At 59.2% G+C, this 16,785-nt stretch overlaps 1 protein-coding gene across 3 annotated transcripts; it reads right to left on the reverse strand.

Annotated features, from left to right (window-relative positions):
* Window positions 1-8: 8 nt before the first annotated feature.
* Window positions 9-16,384, reverse strand: TNS2 (tensin 2). 3 transcript variants are annotated; one of them, XM_081129843.1, is made up of 29 exons: window positions 16,284-16,384; window positions 11,594-11,702; window positions 11,069-11,106; window positions 10,163-10,201; window positions 9,796-9,834; window positions 9,583-9,632; window positions 9,179-9,350; window positions 8,831-8,881; window positions 8,397-8,519; window positions 8,248-8,312; window positions 7,350-7,433; window positions 6,707-6,819; window positions 6,559-6,619; window positions 6,215-6,290; window positions 5,837-5,966; window positions 5,683-5,748; window positions 5,500-5,613; window positions 4,107-5,318; window positions 3,819-3,969; window positions 3,121-3,710; window positions 2,910-2,999; window positions 2,415-2,540; window positions 2,124-2,216; window positions 1,920-1,997; window positions 1,676-1,753; window positions 1,072-1,240; window positions 917-985; window positions 753-782; window positions 9-637 (listed from the first exon to the last, which is right to left on the reverse strand). In XM_081129843.1, the coding sequence occupies exons 1-29, from the start codon at window positions 16,356-16,358 to the stop codon at window positions 499-501; spliced, it is 4,230 nt and encodes a 1,409-aa protein (XP_080985969.1). In that variant the 5' UTR covers window positions 16,359-16,384; the 3' UTR covers window positions 9-498. The 3 variants fall into 3 exon arrangements, with proteins under 3 accessions (XP_080985969.1, XP_080985968.1, XP_080985970.1); XM_081129842.1 differs by lacking the exon at window positions 16,284-16,384 and adding an exon at window positions 13,353-13,551; XM_081129844.1 differs by lacking the exons at window positions 8,248-8,312; window positions 8,397-8,519; window positions 8,831-8,881; ... (5 more) ...; window positions 11,594-11,702; window positions 16,284-16,384 and adding an exon at window positions 7,704-7,805.
* Window positions 16,385-16,785: the final 401 nt, after the last annotated feature.

The following is a 16,785-nucleotide window of genomic DNA, read 5'->3' on the forward strand; positions in this document are numbered from 1 at the left end:
ACTCCAACTCTGAGTAAACATAGAAATTCTTTATTATTAGACAAAAATAGACTCTTTCCCCCCCCTCTTCATGTGATCCCACTCTGATCTCTCTGCTCAGGGGAAGGCACAGGAGGGAGTAGTTGCTCCCCAAACCTCTCCCCTCTCCCTGCCATGCTGGGACCTGTAGCTGGGTAGAACTGGCTCCTCTCCAGGGCTGATGTTGTGCAGGTGGTGCTGTCCTGAACCCTTCCAGAGCTCAACTGCTGATGCCTCCTTAGCCTTCACATGCCCATCTCTGCCATCTGCTCACGTGCAAGGTCATCTCATGGGCCTGTCCACTTAGCTTAGCAGGCTGGGGGCGGGGAAGGAGAGCAGTGTCCCAGGCTGATGCCCACTCCCTGTTCCCAAGGGAGGGGGCTGGCTCCTGGGTCTCCTGGGTCCAGGCCAGGGAAGTGAGGCTGTGGGGTGCAGGGAGGGATGCAGTGTTGATGTGGGCTCTGAGCTTGTGGCCTTCCTTCATTTTCTCTGGCCTAGTAGAACTTTGGTGATGAAGGTAACAATGGCTCCTGCAGGCTGATCTGGGTCAAGCTCTGCAAAGAGGTGACACACATTCTCCCAGGGGCTTCCGGGCTTTTTGGCCACGAAACCGAAGATCCTAGGGGTACAAAGGCAGGGTCAGCACCCTTTCCACAAGGGACTACAAAGCCCGGATTGGGGAGGAATGAGGCACTGCAATCCCATGGAAGGGATTGCACTAATGGGGAGCTTACTTGGAGGTGGTCCCATCGGGGTTGGTCCATCTGCAGAAGGAAAAGAACTGTGAAGGAATGCACCCCAGGGAATGGCTACCAAAGGAGGAGCTGTGCCAGGGGACTGGTCTGTGGGGCCTGATGGGACAGGACTGTGGGAAGAAAGGGTTGGGAGGGAGGGTCACCTCCGGTCCTGAGGGTCAGTGCTGGAGAAGGTGATGCTGTTCACTGGATAATGGCGGCGAAAGAAAAGCCTGTGAAGAGGGAGGGGAGAGTCACACCCTGAAATTGGGGTCCCAAGGGTCTACGTTTGGGGTTCCCCAGGGCTCGGCACACATACTTCCTTTGGTTGTCTGTCAGCGTGATGCCCTGGGCTGAGACCTTGAAGTGGACAATGGCTGGTGTTGGGCGGGGGCTGCAGCTCAGAGCCGCAGAGCTTGCCCGGGCTACTGCCTGGGGGCCCGTCAGTGACTCCGTCTCCACTGAAGTCAGATAAAGCACACTGCAGGCTATGGGGGAAAGAAGTGGGTTGGGGGGAGCACTGGCTCTGTCAGCCCCCAGATTTGTTGCCCCTTAGTCCCCCATTTCCACCAGCTCTTGCACTTTCCCTGGCTAGCGCTGCTCAAAATGCATTAGAATCACAAAGTAACCTGTTAAAACAGATTCTATGACTCCCCAGATCTATAGTCAGAAATGCTGGAAAGAGGCCTCAGAGTCTGCATTCTAATAAGCCCCTCCCCAGGATTCTCATGTTCATAAAATTTTGAGAACCTAGACTGCGGACCCCCTTATCTACCAGCCCTGCAAATACGAGGCTCCCCCTGCCTTTATGGGTTTAAAAGCATCTGCCAGGGCCCATCCATCTCAAGGCCTTTCAGTGTCCTATGCCTGTATCTGCAATGCCCCCCTTGGTGCCCGGGAGGTGTGGAGGGAGAGGCCCCTACCAGCGCCCTGACGCAGGAGATCTGCCGCTGTGCTCATGTTGGCGGGCACGGGGGCCTCTGGGGTCTCCTCCAGAGGATCTGAGGGGAAGGGCCAACAGGGCAGGTCAGTAAGGAGTGGCATTCCCTAGAAGCTGCAGAGCTCCCTCTGCCATCCCAAGGGGGGCAGCCGGAGCCAGTACCCTGGACTCTGCCTTCGGCTGCAGTGGGTGGGGAGAGGTGGAAGGACAGACAACAAAACACCCACCTTTCCTGGGAATGCGCAGGCAGCAGGGCAGGGACAGTGGGGAGATAGAGTGCTGGGAGACCAGGGCGGACAGGCTGCCTGCAGTAAGAGGCGAGAAAAGTCCTGAGGTGCCCACAGATAGCCCCAACTTTCCCTCCACCCTCCTGAAATCCCTTGGCCTCCCTAAGCCAGCCCAGTGTAGCCTCCCTGGCCCCTGCTTCTCACCGAAGTAGGGCTCACTAGGACAACCCTTGATCTTCACCCCTTTGGGGCCAGTCTCAATGAGAAAATGGCGGACCAGCTGTTCTGAGGGATCCCCTGGGAGGCCAGGAGAGGAGAGAAAGGCTTTATCAGACTCCAGGTTCCTGCCGTCTATCCTGCTGAGATTCTTTCCAGAGCATGAGAGTAACTTCCTGTCCCTCCCACCAAGAAGTAGCATGGCCCACCACCCCTTGTCTTGCCTCTGTACCTGCCCCATTCCAATCCCCTTCTCGCTTGGGTTTGGGCATTCTGTACCTTTCCAGGGCTGGGCACTGGGTGGGGGTGTAGCCACCTTGAGGGCCAGCCCATAGGCTCCTTGGAATGAATGACTGTCCCTGATGAGGAAGGCCCCAGGCTCCTTGTCCTTCAACAGGGCGATGGCTGGGGGAGGCAGAAGTTTTCAGTGGCTGACTGAGCCCCATGCAGCCCCCCTCCGCTCTCCCAGCCAGCTCCCGAGGCCCGTGTCCTAACAGCTGTGGCAGTGTTGGGCATCTGGGTGCAGAACTTTAGAGTTAACAGGGCATTGACAACATTAAATCTAAAACTCCTTGGGCATAAAGCCGAGAATCACCTGCTAGTGAGCAGCTCGGCTCAGGGTAAACACTGAGAGGAGGAGGCAGTAAGGGCGTCACCGGGAAAGCTGGATTGGGTCCAAACCCCAGACAGAACCCCAGGGGGTGGGAGTGGGGGGACAGACTGGCTTCTCACCTTGGTCACGGGACAGAGTGGGGGGACAGACTGGCTTCTCACCTTGGTCACGGGACAGGTGTGGCTTGTACCAGAACTTGGACGTATCCTGGACAAACTTGACGTTGCTCTGGCTCTCTTGCATGGGAGGCTCTAGGACAAGGAGGGACTGAGCTTGGCCCCAGGGCTCCCAAGTCCCCATGACATGTTCCTCCTTGGGGAAAAGGGTTCTCTCAAGGTGGCCCCCACAGCCCCTCCCTCAAGGCCTTTATACCTGGGGGTTGAGGAATGTTTTCTGGGAGCTGAGGTGCAAAGGTGACATGGTGACTGGTGCCTCTGGCTGGTGGTGATGCCTGCTCTGAGCCCCAGGGGCCTGGCTGTTGCCCAGGCCCCGGCAGGTGTCGCTTCTCAGGAAGTGGGGGCTGAGTGGGGCCATTGATGTCATAGGATGTCGCCAGGGGGAAGGCAGGCGTGGGTGAGCTCTGAGGTGGCTCGGGGCTGGCGACAAGCCAGGGCATCTGGGTAGGTACAGGGGTGAGGGGGGACCCATCCGGGCTGTCCGGTGGCTCTCGAAGGCCCTGCCAGGGGGCATGGCGGAGGCCAGGTAGCGTGGTGGGCACAGGGCCCCTTGGACTGCTACTGTCTGAGCGGCCCCCAGGACTCCTCTCCTGAGGCCAGTCATTGGGTGAGCTGGGGGGGGAGGTAGGGGTGAAAGGGCTAGGAGCTGGAGGCTCAAGCCCACTTCTTGCTGGCAGCTCAGGAGGCTTTTCGGCACCTCCCTGGGATATAGGCAGCAAGGCTTCGCCAGGACTCAGTTTCTGAGTGGGTGCCAAGGTGGGGGACCTGGTGTCCTGCCGTCGGGTGCTGCGGGGAAGGGGGGCAGGTAGTCAGCAGGGCCTCAGAGCCCCTGTTGTGAGCTGCCTCCCAACCCCAGCCTTCAGTGTCTACTGGGACAAGGAGGTGCTTGCCTACCTTTCCTTGCCCTGGACTGGGCTGCTGGTGTGCAGGGGTGTGGAGGGACCAGACATCTCTGAAGAGGCACTGCATGGGACATCTTGGGGAGATCGAGGCAGGGTACTGTGCCTGCTGGGGCCCTCCCTCCAGGATGAGGGCTCAGGTGACTCTGAAAGGAAGAGGAGAGTAGAGGCTGAGCCTGGAACAGGCCTCTGTCTCGCTTGGCTCTTTTTCCCTCTGTACCTTCCCAACCATATTTCAGAACGCTCCTCTGCCCTGGGCACTCCCCACTCCAGTGTCCCTCACCTGCAGATGTCAAGGGTCCTGCTGGGGCCAGCTGCCTGGGCAGTGGATACCTGTCCCCTCCTTCCTCTGCAGGGATCTCGTAGCTCAGCTTCCTGGATGGTGGGTAGGGCGGGCTGCCCGGCGAAATGGAGCCAGCCCGTGGGGAGTGGGCACCAGGGCTGTGATACCCTCTGCCCTCGCCTGCAGAGCCGCAGCTGTGAGGCACCCGACCATATGCTGGGCAGTAACTGGGAACTGCTCCTCCGTAGCCATATGTCACCAGGGCAGGATAGCCTGGATGCCCATACCTGCCCTCTGGGCACAAGGTATAAGAGCAGCCTTCATGCCCTTCCTCGCCTGCCTTGGGTGGCTTCAGGCAGCTGTAGTCAGGTATTGGGGCATGGTGATGCCCACAAGCTGGAACCAGCAGGGGTAGTGGGTGCCCGGACCGCACCGGGTGCAGAAGAGGCTTGCTGGCCTCACTCACCCACCCCTCTCCAGCTTCCCTCTCCAGCCGTAACCCATACAGAGCTGTGGTGGGCAGGGCCAGCTTCTCCTGACAAGCGGGGCAGGAACACAGGGCAGGCAGACTAGGGTCCTCCAGGATCACCACCTCCCGGTAGCCTGGGGAGCGGTAGCCGAAGTCCCCACTGGTCGGTTTCCCCAGCTCGGGGGGGTAGGGATACGGCCCCTCGGACAGGGATCTGCAGAGGCGCCTCTTCTCCACAGAGGCCTCGGCATAGCCCTGGGCGGGCCCCTCATATCCCCCATAGGCCAGCCGCCGCCTCTCCAGGGTGCCCTCTGGCTGGTAGTATCCCCCATTGGGGACCCCACAGGGTTCCCGGTAGCCCTGGCGGCAGGAGCAGTGGCGGCTGAGGGCAGGTCTGTGGCCTGAATACGTTCCAATGTGGGTGCCTCCGCTGGCAGGCGGCTGCTCTTCATCATCCAGGATAGCAGTCTCGCGCCCAGCCCCCCGACCCCCACTGGCCACTCCACAGCCTCCCAGGAGGCGATCTAGCTCCTGCCGCTCAGCAGCGGTTGGGGGTGGCCGGCCAGGGGACTCTGCTGCGGGCTCAGTGGTGAGCGTGGATGAATGGCCAGAGTCGCTGCTGACGGACAGCAGCGGGGGTGGGGGCAGCTCTGGAGAGGGCGCTGGTGGGGTCTGGCGGGGGGCCCGCTGCACTTGGGCATAAGGACTGCCATCTAGGGGGCCACGGGTGTGGGTAAGGGAGCCTGAGTGAGGGGAGGAGGGGTGGGCAGGCAGGGAAAGAGAGAGAGAGAGAGTTAATGAGAGGGGACAGCCCTGGAGACTCCAGCTCCAGGGGTGTCTCTTGGGAGGAGGATCTGCCTGGGGAGGAAGGAGTGCACCCCCCAAACCTCTACCTCCCACCACCCCTGGGCCTGCTGCACACACCATCCACACTGTCCTCATGGTGCTGGTTGAAGTTCTCATAGGAGTCCCAACGCACAGCGGGCTCTGCTGTGTTGTAGTCAACAGTGACCGAGGGGCCATTCCGTGGGCTATTACCTGTGGAAGGCCCAAGTGGTGAGAAGCAGGGACTCAGCCTTCAGCCCTGACTCCAGGCCCTGCTCTTACCTTTGATCTTCTCAGGGCTGGAGGAGAAGACGAACTCCACCGAAGCTTGGAAGGGGAACCTCTCATCTGTGAGGGGAGGACAGTGAAAAGCCAGGTCCCCCACTGCCTGCTCTCACCTGGGCTCTAGCCCTCACACTACTTGTCTCCAACTTACCAGTCCAGGCCTCATCCAACTGGTCTTTGGGAAAGGTGAGCCGTGGTCCGTGGATGGTGCACGTGTGGAACTGGACTCGGAACACAAGGGTCCGGTCTGTCCCCCGGCCACCCTTGTGATAGCATGTCACCTGGGCGAGGGAGACTGGGTTCAGGCCTGCATGTCCACTTACACCTCCTCTGTGCTTCCACCCTGGGGACTGCATGGCCACAGCTCTGCCCTGCCTCAACTTCAAGGTCACCACCATCTAGGGGACTCCCTTGTCGCCCTCCTATGTGGATTGAATTCATGATTCACCAGAGATTGTGCTGCTGGCAGGAGACAACATCACCCCCTGCCCCATGTCCAAGACTCCCCTTGTTGCCAAGGTCCTCTCACCATGACATCGCCTTTGAGGAGGAGGGCTGGCTCCAGGCTAATGCAAAGCTGCTGGGGACCAGGGCCTGCAATGTGACTGTGGAAGAGAGGAGAAGGCAGAACTGAATCAGAGGCCCTCGGGCTCAGTGGTGGCTGTGAAGTCAGGAGGGACCTGGGAGATGGGAGTCAGCCCTGAGTGAAAGACCTTTAGCTGAGTCTCAACTTCCCCATCTGTAAAATGGATCACACTGTGGTATTAGTTTTCAGGTACAGTGGCTAGAGCTAGAGGCCCAGGTGTTTGGGGAGGCTGGAGAAACAGGGAGCTGAGGCCCAGGGGAGCAGGGGCCTGGGAACACAGCACTCACTAGATTCCAGAAGTGTAGACAAGCTGCATGGACTGGTAGATCTTGAGGAAGGGCTGGAAGCCTGGAGGGGCAAGAAGGCACATGAGGGTTACTGGGTGAAGAGGATGGGGGAACAGGCCCTCATGGAGCATATCTCAGGCAGGCTCACCTGAACCAGGTTCAAAGGCTGGCAGCACGGGCACAAGCACATAGTGCAGGAAGAGAGGGCTGCTGTTCATTCTGATGGAGCCAGACAGCAGACCACTGAAGTAGCTGATATATCTGGTGAGTGGGGGAGGGGTGTCAAGAACATAAGCCCCTTCCTCTGGAGGTCCTGTTGTAGCACTTCAACTGTGCACACCTCCCATCCACCTTTGGAAGGCCTGTCCTTCTCCTCAGTACTTCTCTCCCATTCCAGCCACCAGAAAGTTCTTCCTTGTATCTAACCTCAATCTTTCCTGCTGCTTCAAAGGTTTTGTACTTGCTGCCCCCTTTGCCTAGAATGCTCTTCTCCCTTATAGAGGCAGGACCCACAAGTCTCTATCATAAGACTCAGCTATATTTTCTTCATAGCACTCGTCATCATCCAAAATGATCTTGTCTATTTGTCACAGGTTTATTGCCTTCTACTCCACTGGAATATAAGGTCCATAAGAGCAAGAACCTTGTTTGTTCTGAATTCTCAGCACTTGGCACAGTGCCAGGCACACTGAGGTGCACCATTAAAGTGTGCTATGTGAGTGAGGAAAACTTGACCTTGATAGCCGTGGAGGGAGCTGCTCCTGCAGCCTATCCCCACCCAGCCTGCTCACCGGCGCTGGGAGGGCTGCAGCTCTGCTGCCACCTTGTCCTCGCAAAACTTCCGCATGGTAAGAGTAGCCAGTGCCTGGTCTGCCCTGGGGAGAGCAAACAAGTGCAGGGGATGAGGGGCTGGTCTCTATCCTGGTCTCCCATTCCTAAGCCCCAGGGGAGGATGAGAGAGGTCACCCCCCACATCTAAAGGAAGACTTTTGTGGTGGTAAAGAGAACTAGAAACCCCGCATAAGTCACTTTACTAGTTGTTGGACCTCAAACAATTGTTCCCTGAACTTTAGTTTCCTCATCTGTAAAATGGGGCAATAAGACCATGTTATGGGTTGAACTGTGTCCCCCCAAAAGATATATACCTCAGAATGTGACCTTATTTGGAAATAGGGTCGTTGCAGATGTAATTAGTTAAGATGTCATACTGGAGTAGGGTGAGCCCTTAATCCAATATGATTGGTGTCCTTAGAAGAAGAGAAGAAACACAGACACACAGGAAGAAGGTCATGTGACGACGGAGGCAGAGATGGGAGTGATACAGCTATAAGCCAAGGAACACTAAGGATTGCTGGCCACCACCAGAAGCTAGAAGGAGGCAAGGAAGGATTCTACCCAGCCTCAGAGGGAGTGAGGCCCTGCTGACACCTCAATTTTAGACTTCTAGCCTCCAGAACTGAGACATTAAATTTCTGTTGTCTTAAGCCACTTAGTTTGTGGCACTTTGTTACAGCAGCCCGAGAGAACTGTGGTGAAGTACAAGTGAGAAAAAGGAGGTGGCAATGCCAAATTTATAGTAAATGGCTCTCTGAACACAGAGGTGGGGCTTCAGGGGAGATGGGCTCGTTAAGGACCAGCTGGAGAAAGGGCTAGTGGGGAAGGGGCCACTCAAGGGCGGGGGAGCCTCACCCTGCAGAGATCTTGCTGTAGTGCATGTAGGCAGAGACGATGACCCCAAGCTTGCTCTTGCTCCCCTGAGGATAGAGACAGGGATAGAGGGCCTGTTGGGGCTCCAGGCTGAGGGCACCCAGCCCTGCAAACCCAAGGTCCCAGCCCACCTTGCAGTACAGTACGACCACATGCTGTGGGTCAGCACTGAGCCAGGTCTCCATGGCTTTGCAGATGGAGCACAGCTTGTCCAGTGGGGGCGCATGTAGTTCGGGCCAGCCAAAGTCCTGGACCTGGGGGTGGTGGTGCAGGGGTGAAACTGGGAGTGGGGGCCACGAGCAAAGATAGATGGGTGGAAAAGGGACAGGGTATATGCATCTGGGGCAAGGTCAGCCTCTTTACTGTCCACAACAGCCTCAACACTTTCCTCGCCTGTACAGTGGATTGATACCTGTTGCACCATGCTTTGGGGTGTCCCAAATATATGTCATAGGAGAAAGTGCTTAAGAGTGAAGTAGATGCCAGTTGTTACTGTTAATAACTAGGTGGCTGGGGGTTTCTGGGATGGGGATGATTCGGTTTAATGGCTTTAATTCCCTCCTACCTTGGGATTTAGGCGGGTCAGGTCATGTCTTTTTTCTGAAAGGTTGAAGAGCTGCAAGAAAAGGTGGAGGCTTTAGACCTGATGCAGTGAGGTGCGGTGATGCATGGATATGGTAGCACCCGCTGAGACCCTAAGAGTCTTTCTCCAAAATGAGGCGGTTGCTAAGGCCCTGCCCAGCTATGATAGACAGCAGTGGGCGTTCCATGTAGGTTCCGGCCGACCCTTAGCCCACTGCCCACTGGAGCCCGCCCCCGGCCCGCCTCCGAGGGTCTGACGTCAGGGTGCAGTTGGCCCATCTGGACCTCCCAGCCCTCTCATTGGCTGACTGAGGCAGGCCCCGCCCCTCACCAGGTACTTGTCACGGTGCTTGGATTGTAGCACGTGAGCCAGCTCTCGCAGGTGGCTCCGGTGTCTCTCCTCTTCTGACCGCGCCGGGAAGGCGGCGGCCAGGATGCGCTCAGTCACGTAGGTGAGGTCCAGGTCCCAGCGGCGCTCCATGAGCGGGTCCAGGCTGAAGCTCCTGGAAGGGGTGAAGCCTGTGTAAGGAACGGAGGGGCGGGTTCCCCGAGGGGCCTGATGTGATGGAAGGGTGTGACCGACAGCGGGTGAGGCCTCGGGGTCCTCAGGGTGGTTGGGACCGCTTGAGGGCGTGGGGCTGTCCCGGAGAACTTTGTTGGGGTCACTGCCCTGGGCTGAGGTGTGGGGACGGCGGAAAGGGCTCAGGTGGGACCACCTCCGGAGCCCTCACTTACCTGGGCAGAGTGCTGCGCTGCTTTGAGTGATTCAGAGACTTGGTGGATCCCTGGTGGATGAGATGAGATGATACGCAAGCATCTCTTTGGGTGTCCCCCAGGCCCCACTCAAGGCTCTCCACCCCATGAACTTTTGTCCTCAGAAGAAACCTAAGCCCTTACTCCCAGCTACCTGCTGCCACCTCCACCCCGCCCCCTCCAGCATCACCTTACCAGGTGCTCTATGCGCCTCGCAGGGGCCGTGTTTCTCCGCTAGAGGGAGACGGGGGAGGAAAAGGGAGTGGTTAGGCCAGGAGCAAGGACCAGTCTGGGCCTGGGGAAAGTGGAGACGGCCTGCCCCTGTCCCTGTAAGGACTGTATTGGGCAAGGGGAGAAGAGTCCTAGCCCCCAGTAGGCCCAGAGGACAGGAAGAGAGAGGGCTCAGACATTTCCCCCTCCTCTCTCAGGATGACCAGTAAATACCCACAGCAGTATATTCAAGGTAACCTCCTGCCCCCCCCCCCCCTTCTGTAGCCACCAGACCTTTGGACCCTGCAGCCAGATTCCTTGCCTCCCCCATTCCATCCCAGAGCACACTCACCAGCTCTGCAGGAGGCAAGGCCTGACAGGACGAAGTCACCTGGAAGGAGACCTGAGTGAGGGGCTAAGCTCCTGGTACTCCTGGGCTTAAGAATGGGGCCACCCCTCAGCTTCAGCAAAGTGGAGGGGCTGTCAGGAGATGGGCGCAGGCTCCAGCTGAAGTTCCTCTATTTAAGGGAGGCTCCCCTCTGGCCTCTAGGTCCCTTAGCCCAGGCCCCCCACTTGTTGCTCTTGGCTCCCAGCCCCCTGCCCACACAGACCCCCATTCATCCAGCTGCAGGGCAGGAGTTATATATAGAGCCATGCAGGCAGGCAGGCCATGGCCAGGGACGGACACTGGCCTCTTTCACTAGGAGACCCCGCCCCTGGGCACATAGCTCCCCAAAGCTGGCTCCAAGGCCCTGAGAACCCCTACACTGTGAGGGGGACTAGGGACCCTCCTCAGGGATGGGGCTGTCTCAGGTCCCCAGTGGACAGTGGGTGCTATCTACAGCTTGTACCTCTGCATAGCCTCTTCAGGGCCTAGGACGAGACCCACCCAGGCATCCTGAGGCCCCTTCCCCAGAGGGAAGGCACAGCCCATCCGGCTGCCCAGTCTCTGAAATCCTGCTCCCTCACCCACCCACCCCACCCTTCCTCCTCCTCATTCATTCCCCACCCCCACCCTCTTGCCAGCTGCAGCCTGGGCACAGCACCAAGACAAACGCTGTCTAGCTGTCCACTCGCCTGGGCGAGACCTCTAGGGGGTGGAGTAGGGTGGTTCTTAAAGGGCCCAGTACAGCACCCTCTCCCACCCCAGCAGGGGTTCCCCAATGATGAGAGGTGTGGAGGGTTAATGCCAGGGTGGCTGGAGAAGCCTGTTTCAGAGGAGGAAGGGACCCCAGTCCCCTCCCCCCCAGGTACCCACCTTTGCTTCACATTTTCTGTGTGTGGCCACCTTGCAGACTAGAGGAGGATAGGGAGAAGAGGGGTTAGCAGGAGCCTTCTGGGGCAGTGGAAAGGGTAACCCTTTCCCATCTCCCCAGGCCCTGGCACCAGACTCTTGGGACTTCCAGGACGCCACCTGCATTGAGATGGAATGGGGGAGCAGGGGCAGAGAATGGTAGTGGGGTACTACTGCCCAGGCCAGGATGGGAAGGAGCCAGGTTAATGTTCTAGGTTGGGTGGGGGTGAGAAGACAGGGAAGGAGGGAAGCCCTCAGTCGCAGGTCAGGGTGGGAAGGTGTTGTACTGGGGTCTCATGGGTTGCTGGGGGTGTTTGTCATGGGGAGCAAGGGCTGTTTGGAAGGGAAGCAGCTGCCTCTCCGTTCCCATGTTGCCCAGTCCAGAGGCAGTATGCACATTTTGTTTATGTTTTGTGCGCCTGCCAGCTGGAGTGGTGAGAAAGAGTGGTGCTGGGTGGAGGCTCTCAGTCACAGAACAGGGTGCCTCACCTCTGCACGAGACGCCCGTCCCATCGATGGTCACCTTACACACTGCACAGACCGGTGGTTTCTTCCGGAAAACCTTCTCCCGGAAGCTATGTGGCTCAGCTTTCCTAGGCTAGGGGTGGGACAGACACAGACAGAGGTGTCCGTTCCTAGTGGGCCCATCTCCAGGATGGGGCTGGGGCCTCAACACTGCACTGGTTCCTTTCTTCTTCCACCCTGATTGAAGTCCCTAAACTCATAGGACACACTTGGCCACAGCTGTTTCCGGCCAGTTGTGGGCCTGTCCTTGACAGTGCATGGAATCTGGCCCCTTGCGTCACTCTCTCCAGGTCGGCTCCTCCCCGAGGGATCACTTAGGCCCCTCACGTGGCCCTGGTGTGTGATACACTTGTGCTTACTGTCCCCCCCCAAAGAGAGCTTTCCTCCTGGTGGAGGGTGCTCTCTTACTCTCCTCTATGAGGCCCCCTGTTTCTCCTACCATCTTACCCTCCCCAGATGGAGGCTCCTGTGCAGAGTGAGCAGCAGGGGGTCCAGACATGAATGTAGAATGACAGTCACTCAGCAGCACCCAGGCTGACTGGCAGGAGTGGCCTCAGCCAGTCCTGCTCCCCTGGCTCCTCCTGTCCCCATGCTCTAGGCAGCTGACATGCCCCCCCCCTCCTGCCGCAAGAACAACATGTTTACTCATTGTGCATTGAGGCTGCAGGCAGAAGTTGTGTAAGAAGGCGGGTGGTAATGCTGGAGGGAGAGGCAGACCAAGGCATGACATTGGTGAAAATATTTAGCTGCCTTGCTACTTCTGGATGTAGTGAGCACCCCATCCTTTGAGGAGGTTCAAGTGGGATTCCAGCATTGAATGGAGGAGGGGGTGGGTCAGATGTGTGGATGTTGGCCCCTCCCCACCCAAAGTTGCAGTGAGTCAGAGGCTGGGATGCCCCGTTATGGCCCAGGCCTACCTCAGTCCCATCCCTCCTACTGTGGTTCACTCCTTCCATCCTCTGAGGACCATTTGCCTCCTTGCGTCCTCTCTCCTACCCATTTTTCTCCTCTGGAGTTCAAGTTCCTGCCCCTTCCCTTCTATAGTATTGTCTCATGCTGCTTTTAGGGTAAGGCTGAAAAAATGTGGAGAAAGGGAGTGATGGGGCCTCCAGGCCCCACAGCCTGGGGACCCAGGCAGCATCTCTGGTCTCTTGGCTGCTTGTCCCTGAAGTAGCTGGATTAAACCAGCAGCTGAACTCTCCTAAACTGGACCAACCTCGCTGGACCCACTAGGAAACTTGGGTGTATTTGGCATGAGTGGCTCACATGGATGGACCAGACTATATCAGTGGAAAGCAAACCCCCAGTGCCTAAGGCAACTCTGAGACCTGGCTACCTCCCTCCCTTCACCACCCCACCCCATTTCCCCTAAACTTCTCAGCTTGGGGAAGGAGCCAGATCTCTTAGCCTTGCTCTGGAGCTCCACAGTAGTGCCCAGAAAGGTCCTACAATGAAGTATACCTAGAAGGAGGTGTAGGGGCCAGGATCCCCCAGGGTTGGCCTGGGCTAGGGTAGAGAGGTGATAGAGGAGCCAAAGCATACTGGTTCTGTTCTAACACAAATTTCTGCTGCTCATGCGACAGCCCTGACCACCCCAAAGGGGCAGAGTAAAGGGAGAAGGCTGAAGAGGGTCTAGCCTGGCAATCTGATCTCCTGGCCCCCTCCCCCACTGCCCACACCTCCACCCCTGCCCCTCCTTTGCCCTGCTGGTGGGTACTCCTACCCTGCTGGTGGCCCGGCTGCTGTCCCTCCTCCCCAGGGCTCTGAGCAGCCTCTCCACGGGGCCGCTGGACTTCATGGTGTCTGGCTGGCTGGGGTGCCGCCGAGGGCCCGAACAATGCTGGGGCCAGGCCCGGGGCTTCCTGGAAGCGGCCTGGCGGAGGCAGCCGCTTCCCCTGGGTGGAGGGTAGGCTGTCTGGCTGGTGTGAGGAGAAGCCCAGCCCTGGAAGCGGAGGGGAGTACAGGCGGGAAGGGGGCAGGTCGCTGCTCCAGGAAGTGGGGTGGGGGGAGGATGTGGGGGAGGCCAGGAGATCAGATTCCCAGGATCTACCCTGCTGGGAGTGTCAGCCCAAGCTCTTTTGCCCCCCACCCCCCTTGCTCTGGAATTGTCCTATACTCAGGGATCCATCCTATCCAGGGATCTGCAGGGATCCTGAGATTCAGCTCCCCCCGCCCCCAATATGGTGGGACAGGGTGGGGGCAGGGTGGGAATTTAGGTCTCAGGGCAGGGCTCAAGGGCCAGCGGGGAACACCGAGTCCTGGCCGGCCAGCCTCCCAGCCTGAACTCTTAGGCTCTCTGGGGACTTCCAGTGGGGGAGGGGGCGGTGGACCTTGGGAATCATTATCCTGGCCAGCCCAGGATCCCAGGATCCGGAGTGCATCCTGCGGATCAGGGAAAATGGGGCTGAGGGCCAGCTTCTTGCCTCGGTTTCACTGGTTATGAAGTAGGAAAAGGAAAACATGCATGCCCCCCTCCCCCATTTGGACTGGACGGCAAATTCCAGGCAGAACACTGCTTTGCCCACAGGAGTGATCCATTCTCCTGCCCCAGGCCAAGGCATTTGATGCCCTTCTCCTGACAGCCCCCAGATGCTCTGCTCCAGATACAGTCCCCCACTCACTCATTTCCTGGGCTTGTTTCTGCCCGAATTCTCAGATCCCTTCTTTGGAACCCTGCCACTTAGGCCCTGAACACCAAGCCCTAGGGTTGCCCCTCCCACAAAGCCTGAGTAATACCTTCATGGCTCTCCTAGCTCTGCTCCCCCTTCCTCAGCAGCTGTCTCAGGACCTGAGGACTGGACAGGAGCCCCCCCTCCCTTCCTCCACACCCCTCCATGGGCCTCCTGCCTCCCTCCTGGGAACATGGCCAACTTCCTGTCCCAGGAGTCAAGGGAAGGAGGTGGGTTGGGGCCTTGCAAACGGGGGAAGTAATCTTCCAAAAAAATATAAGGGGTTAATGCTCTGAGGGTCCTCAGCCCCAAGCCTTGGACAGCAGCCCCTTGGACCATCAAGAGCTGTCACTTGAAAGAATGTGCAAATACCCCCCCCCCCCCATGTGCATGGTATTTACTGAATGTCCCAGAGCTCAGGCAACTCCCCCAGCTCTAGCATCTCCCACCAGATCCTTAGACTTCCCTCTGCCTCCCTTTTGCCCCTGGGGCTGGTCTAATCCTGCCTTCTCAAGATGAGTTCCCTTATGGGAGCCCACTCAGGACACTTCTGTGGACCTGCCTGGGTTGAGCCTTGCCTGAAGCTTCTCTTTTGAAGCTCTAATTCTCCTTCCAGGTCAGGAAGTCTGTTCCCAGGGTACCTTGCCCAGAGGGAGGCATCTGTGTGGCAAAGCCTGGGCCCCTAGCCTGTAACTGGATAGGGGCACTGGCTCTGCAACCCACTCCCACCCCACCAGCTCTGGCCGGGTCCCAGGACATTCCAGGCCCCTGGCCAGTGTGGGCAAGTGGGCCTGGCTTCATCCAGTCCCCAGCTCTGCTGGGGGGAAGAGGGACACTGTGGTAGGGTAGGTGGCCTTTCTCTGCTCCTGTTGCTTATACCCTGATCAGGACCCCTCTCCAGCATGCTCCTTTCTACTCCTGCTCCCTCCAGAGGGGCTCAAAGTCCCCTCACCTAGAAGTCACCCTTATCTGCAACAGGTCTGCAAACATCTTCTGACCCTCTGACCCTCACTCTTTTCTCCTGGGGGGTTCACTAACCCCTGCAGGTGGCCAGGGAAGCATGGCTTTGAGTCCCTCCCTCAAAGGTGAGGCACCTCTGAGGGAAGATGGAGATGGGAGAGCACTGATCTCTCAGCCTGTGCTGAGAGGAAACGTAGCTCACTGGGGCAGGGCTGGGAAGGCATGGCCAGACCCCGAGGACCCTTCTCCTGCCTGGAATATTCCAGAGCCTGCCAGCCTCTCCCCAAGCCGGGCCCCCATCGCACTCTGAAGCCTTGGGTTTGTTTGGAGAAACCCCTCCACCCACACTCCCCCTTCCTGGAAATAGCTGTGGTTGGATGAGAGGCTGGGAGCTTGGCCGCCACGGAGGAGGGGTGAGGCCCAGGGAAGGAGAGAGGGAGGAAGGCGGGGTCTATGGGTGTGCCCAGGGGGATCTGGAGAATTGAGAGTAGGAGCACAAGGGGGCCGAGTGGAGCTGGAAAGTGAAATCAGCCTCTTCCGTGCCTGCTTTCAGCCTCAGTTTCCCCAGAGGTGAAGTAGAAAAGGAAAACCCTCACAATCACTCCCAGACCGGGGCCAGAAGGCCGCCGCCAGCTCCTGCCTCAGTGCCCCGCCTGCGTGTGCGGGAACATGCCCCACGTCACCCGAGGAGCTGCGCCTGGTGCTGGGCGCCAAGATGCGTGGCGGGACAGAGCAATGCCGTGCCCGGGGGCGTGTGCGCACCAGGACGCGCGAAGGCGTGACGGCCCCGACCCGAGTGTGACCGCGGCCCGCGCCCCGCCCCCTGGTCACCTTCCCGGCTGGCAGCAGCCTGGGCTCGCCGCGACCCGCCCGATCCCCGGTCCTCAGCCCAGGGGCGCCAGCCCCGTTCCGCCCCCCACCTCCTCCAGGCCCAGCGGCCCCGCGCCCCCTGGCGACCGCCCCCGGCATTGCCCCGGGGCCGTGACGCACAGGCCGCCGCCCTCCCGCCCTGCGCCGCCACTCACCTGCGGGGGGCGCCCGGCGGGGCGGGGGCGCGGCGGGGCGGGGCAGCAGCAGGGGGAGCCCCCGGGCCAGCCCATCCCGGCCGGGCCCGAGCCGAGCGGCCGCGCGGGAGGCGCAGGAGGCGCAGGAGGCGGGAGCGGGAGCCGCGCTCCTGGGCTCCCTCCCGCCCCGCCGCGCCCGCGCCGCCCTCTCCTCCCTCCCGCGCTTCTCCCCTCCCTCTTGCCCCGCTCCAATCCCCACCTTCCGTCCGCTCCCGCCCCTCGCCCTCCTCTCTCCCTTCTCTCCCTTCTCTCCCCACCTTCTGGGAACCCGGTTCACAAAGAGCTGAGAGGAAGGAGGAGAACAGAGAGGCCGAGAGACGCTCGGAGACGGGAAGAGACTGAGAGGTGGGGAGAGCGATTTTGAGAAAGGTGGACACGGAGGCCAGAAAACCTACACGAGCCAGACAGACGCAGAAGAAAAGGTGGGCACAGGTCCAGAAGGTACTAGAAACAGGATACAGAG

This window comes from Miniopterus schreibersii (genome assembly GCF_964146895.1).
Source record: "Miniopterus schreibersii genome assembly, chromosome: 2".
Taxonomy (NCBI): domain Eukaryota; kingdom Metazoa; phylum Chordata; class Mammalia; order Chiroptera; family Miniopteridae; genus Miniopterus; species Miniopterus schreibersii.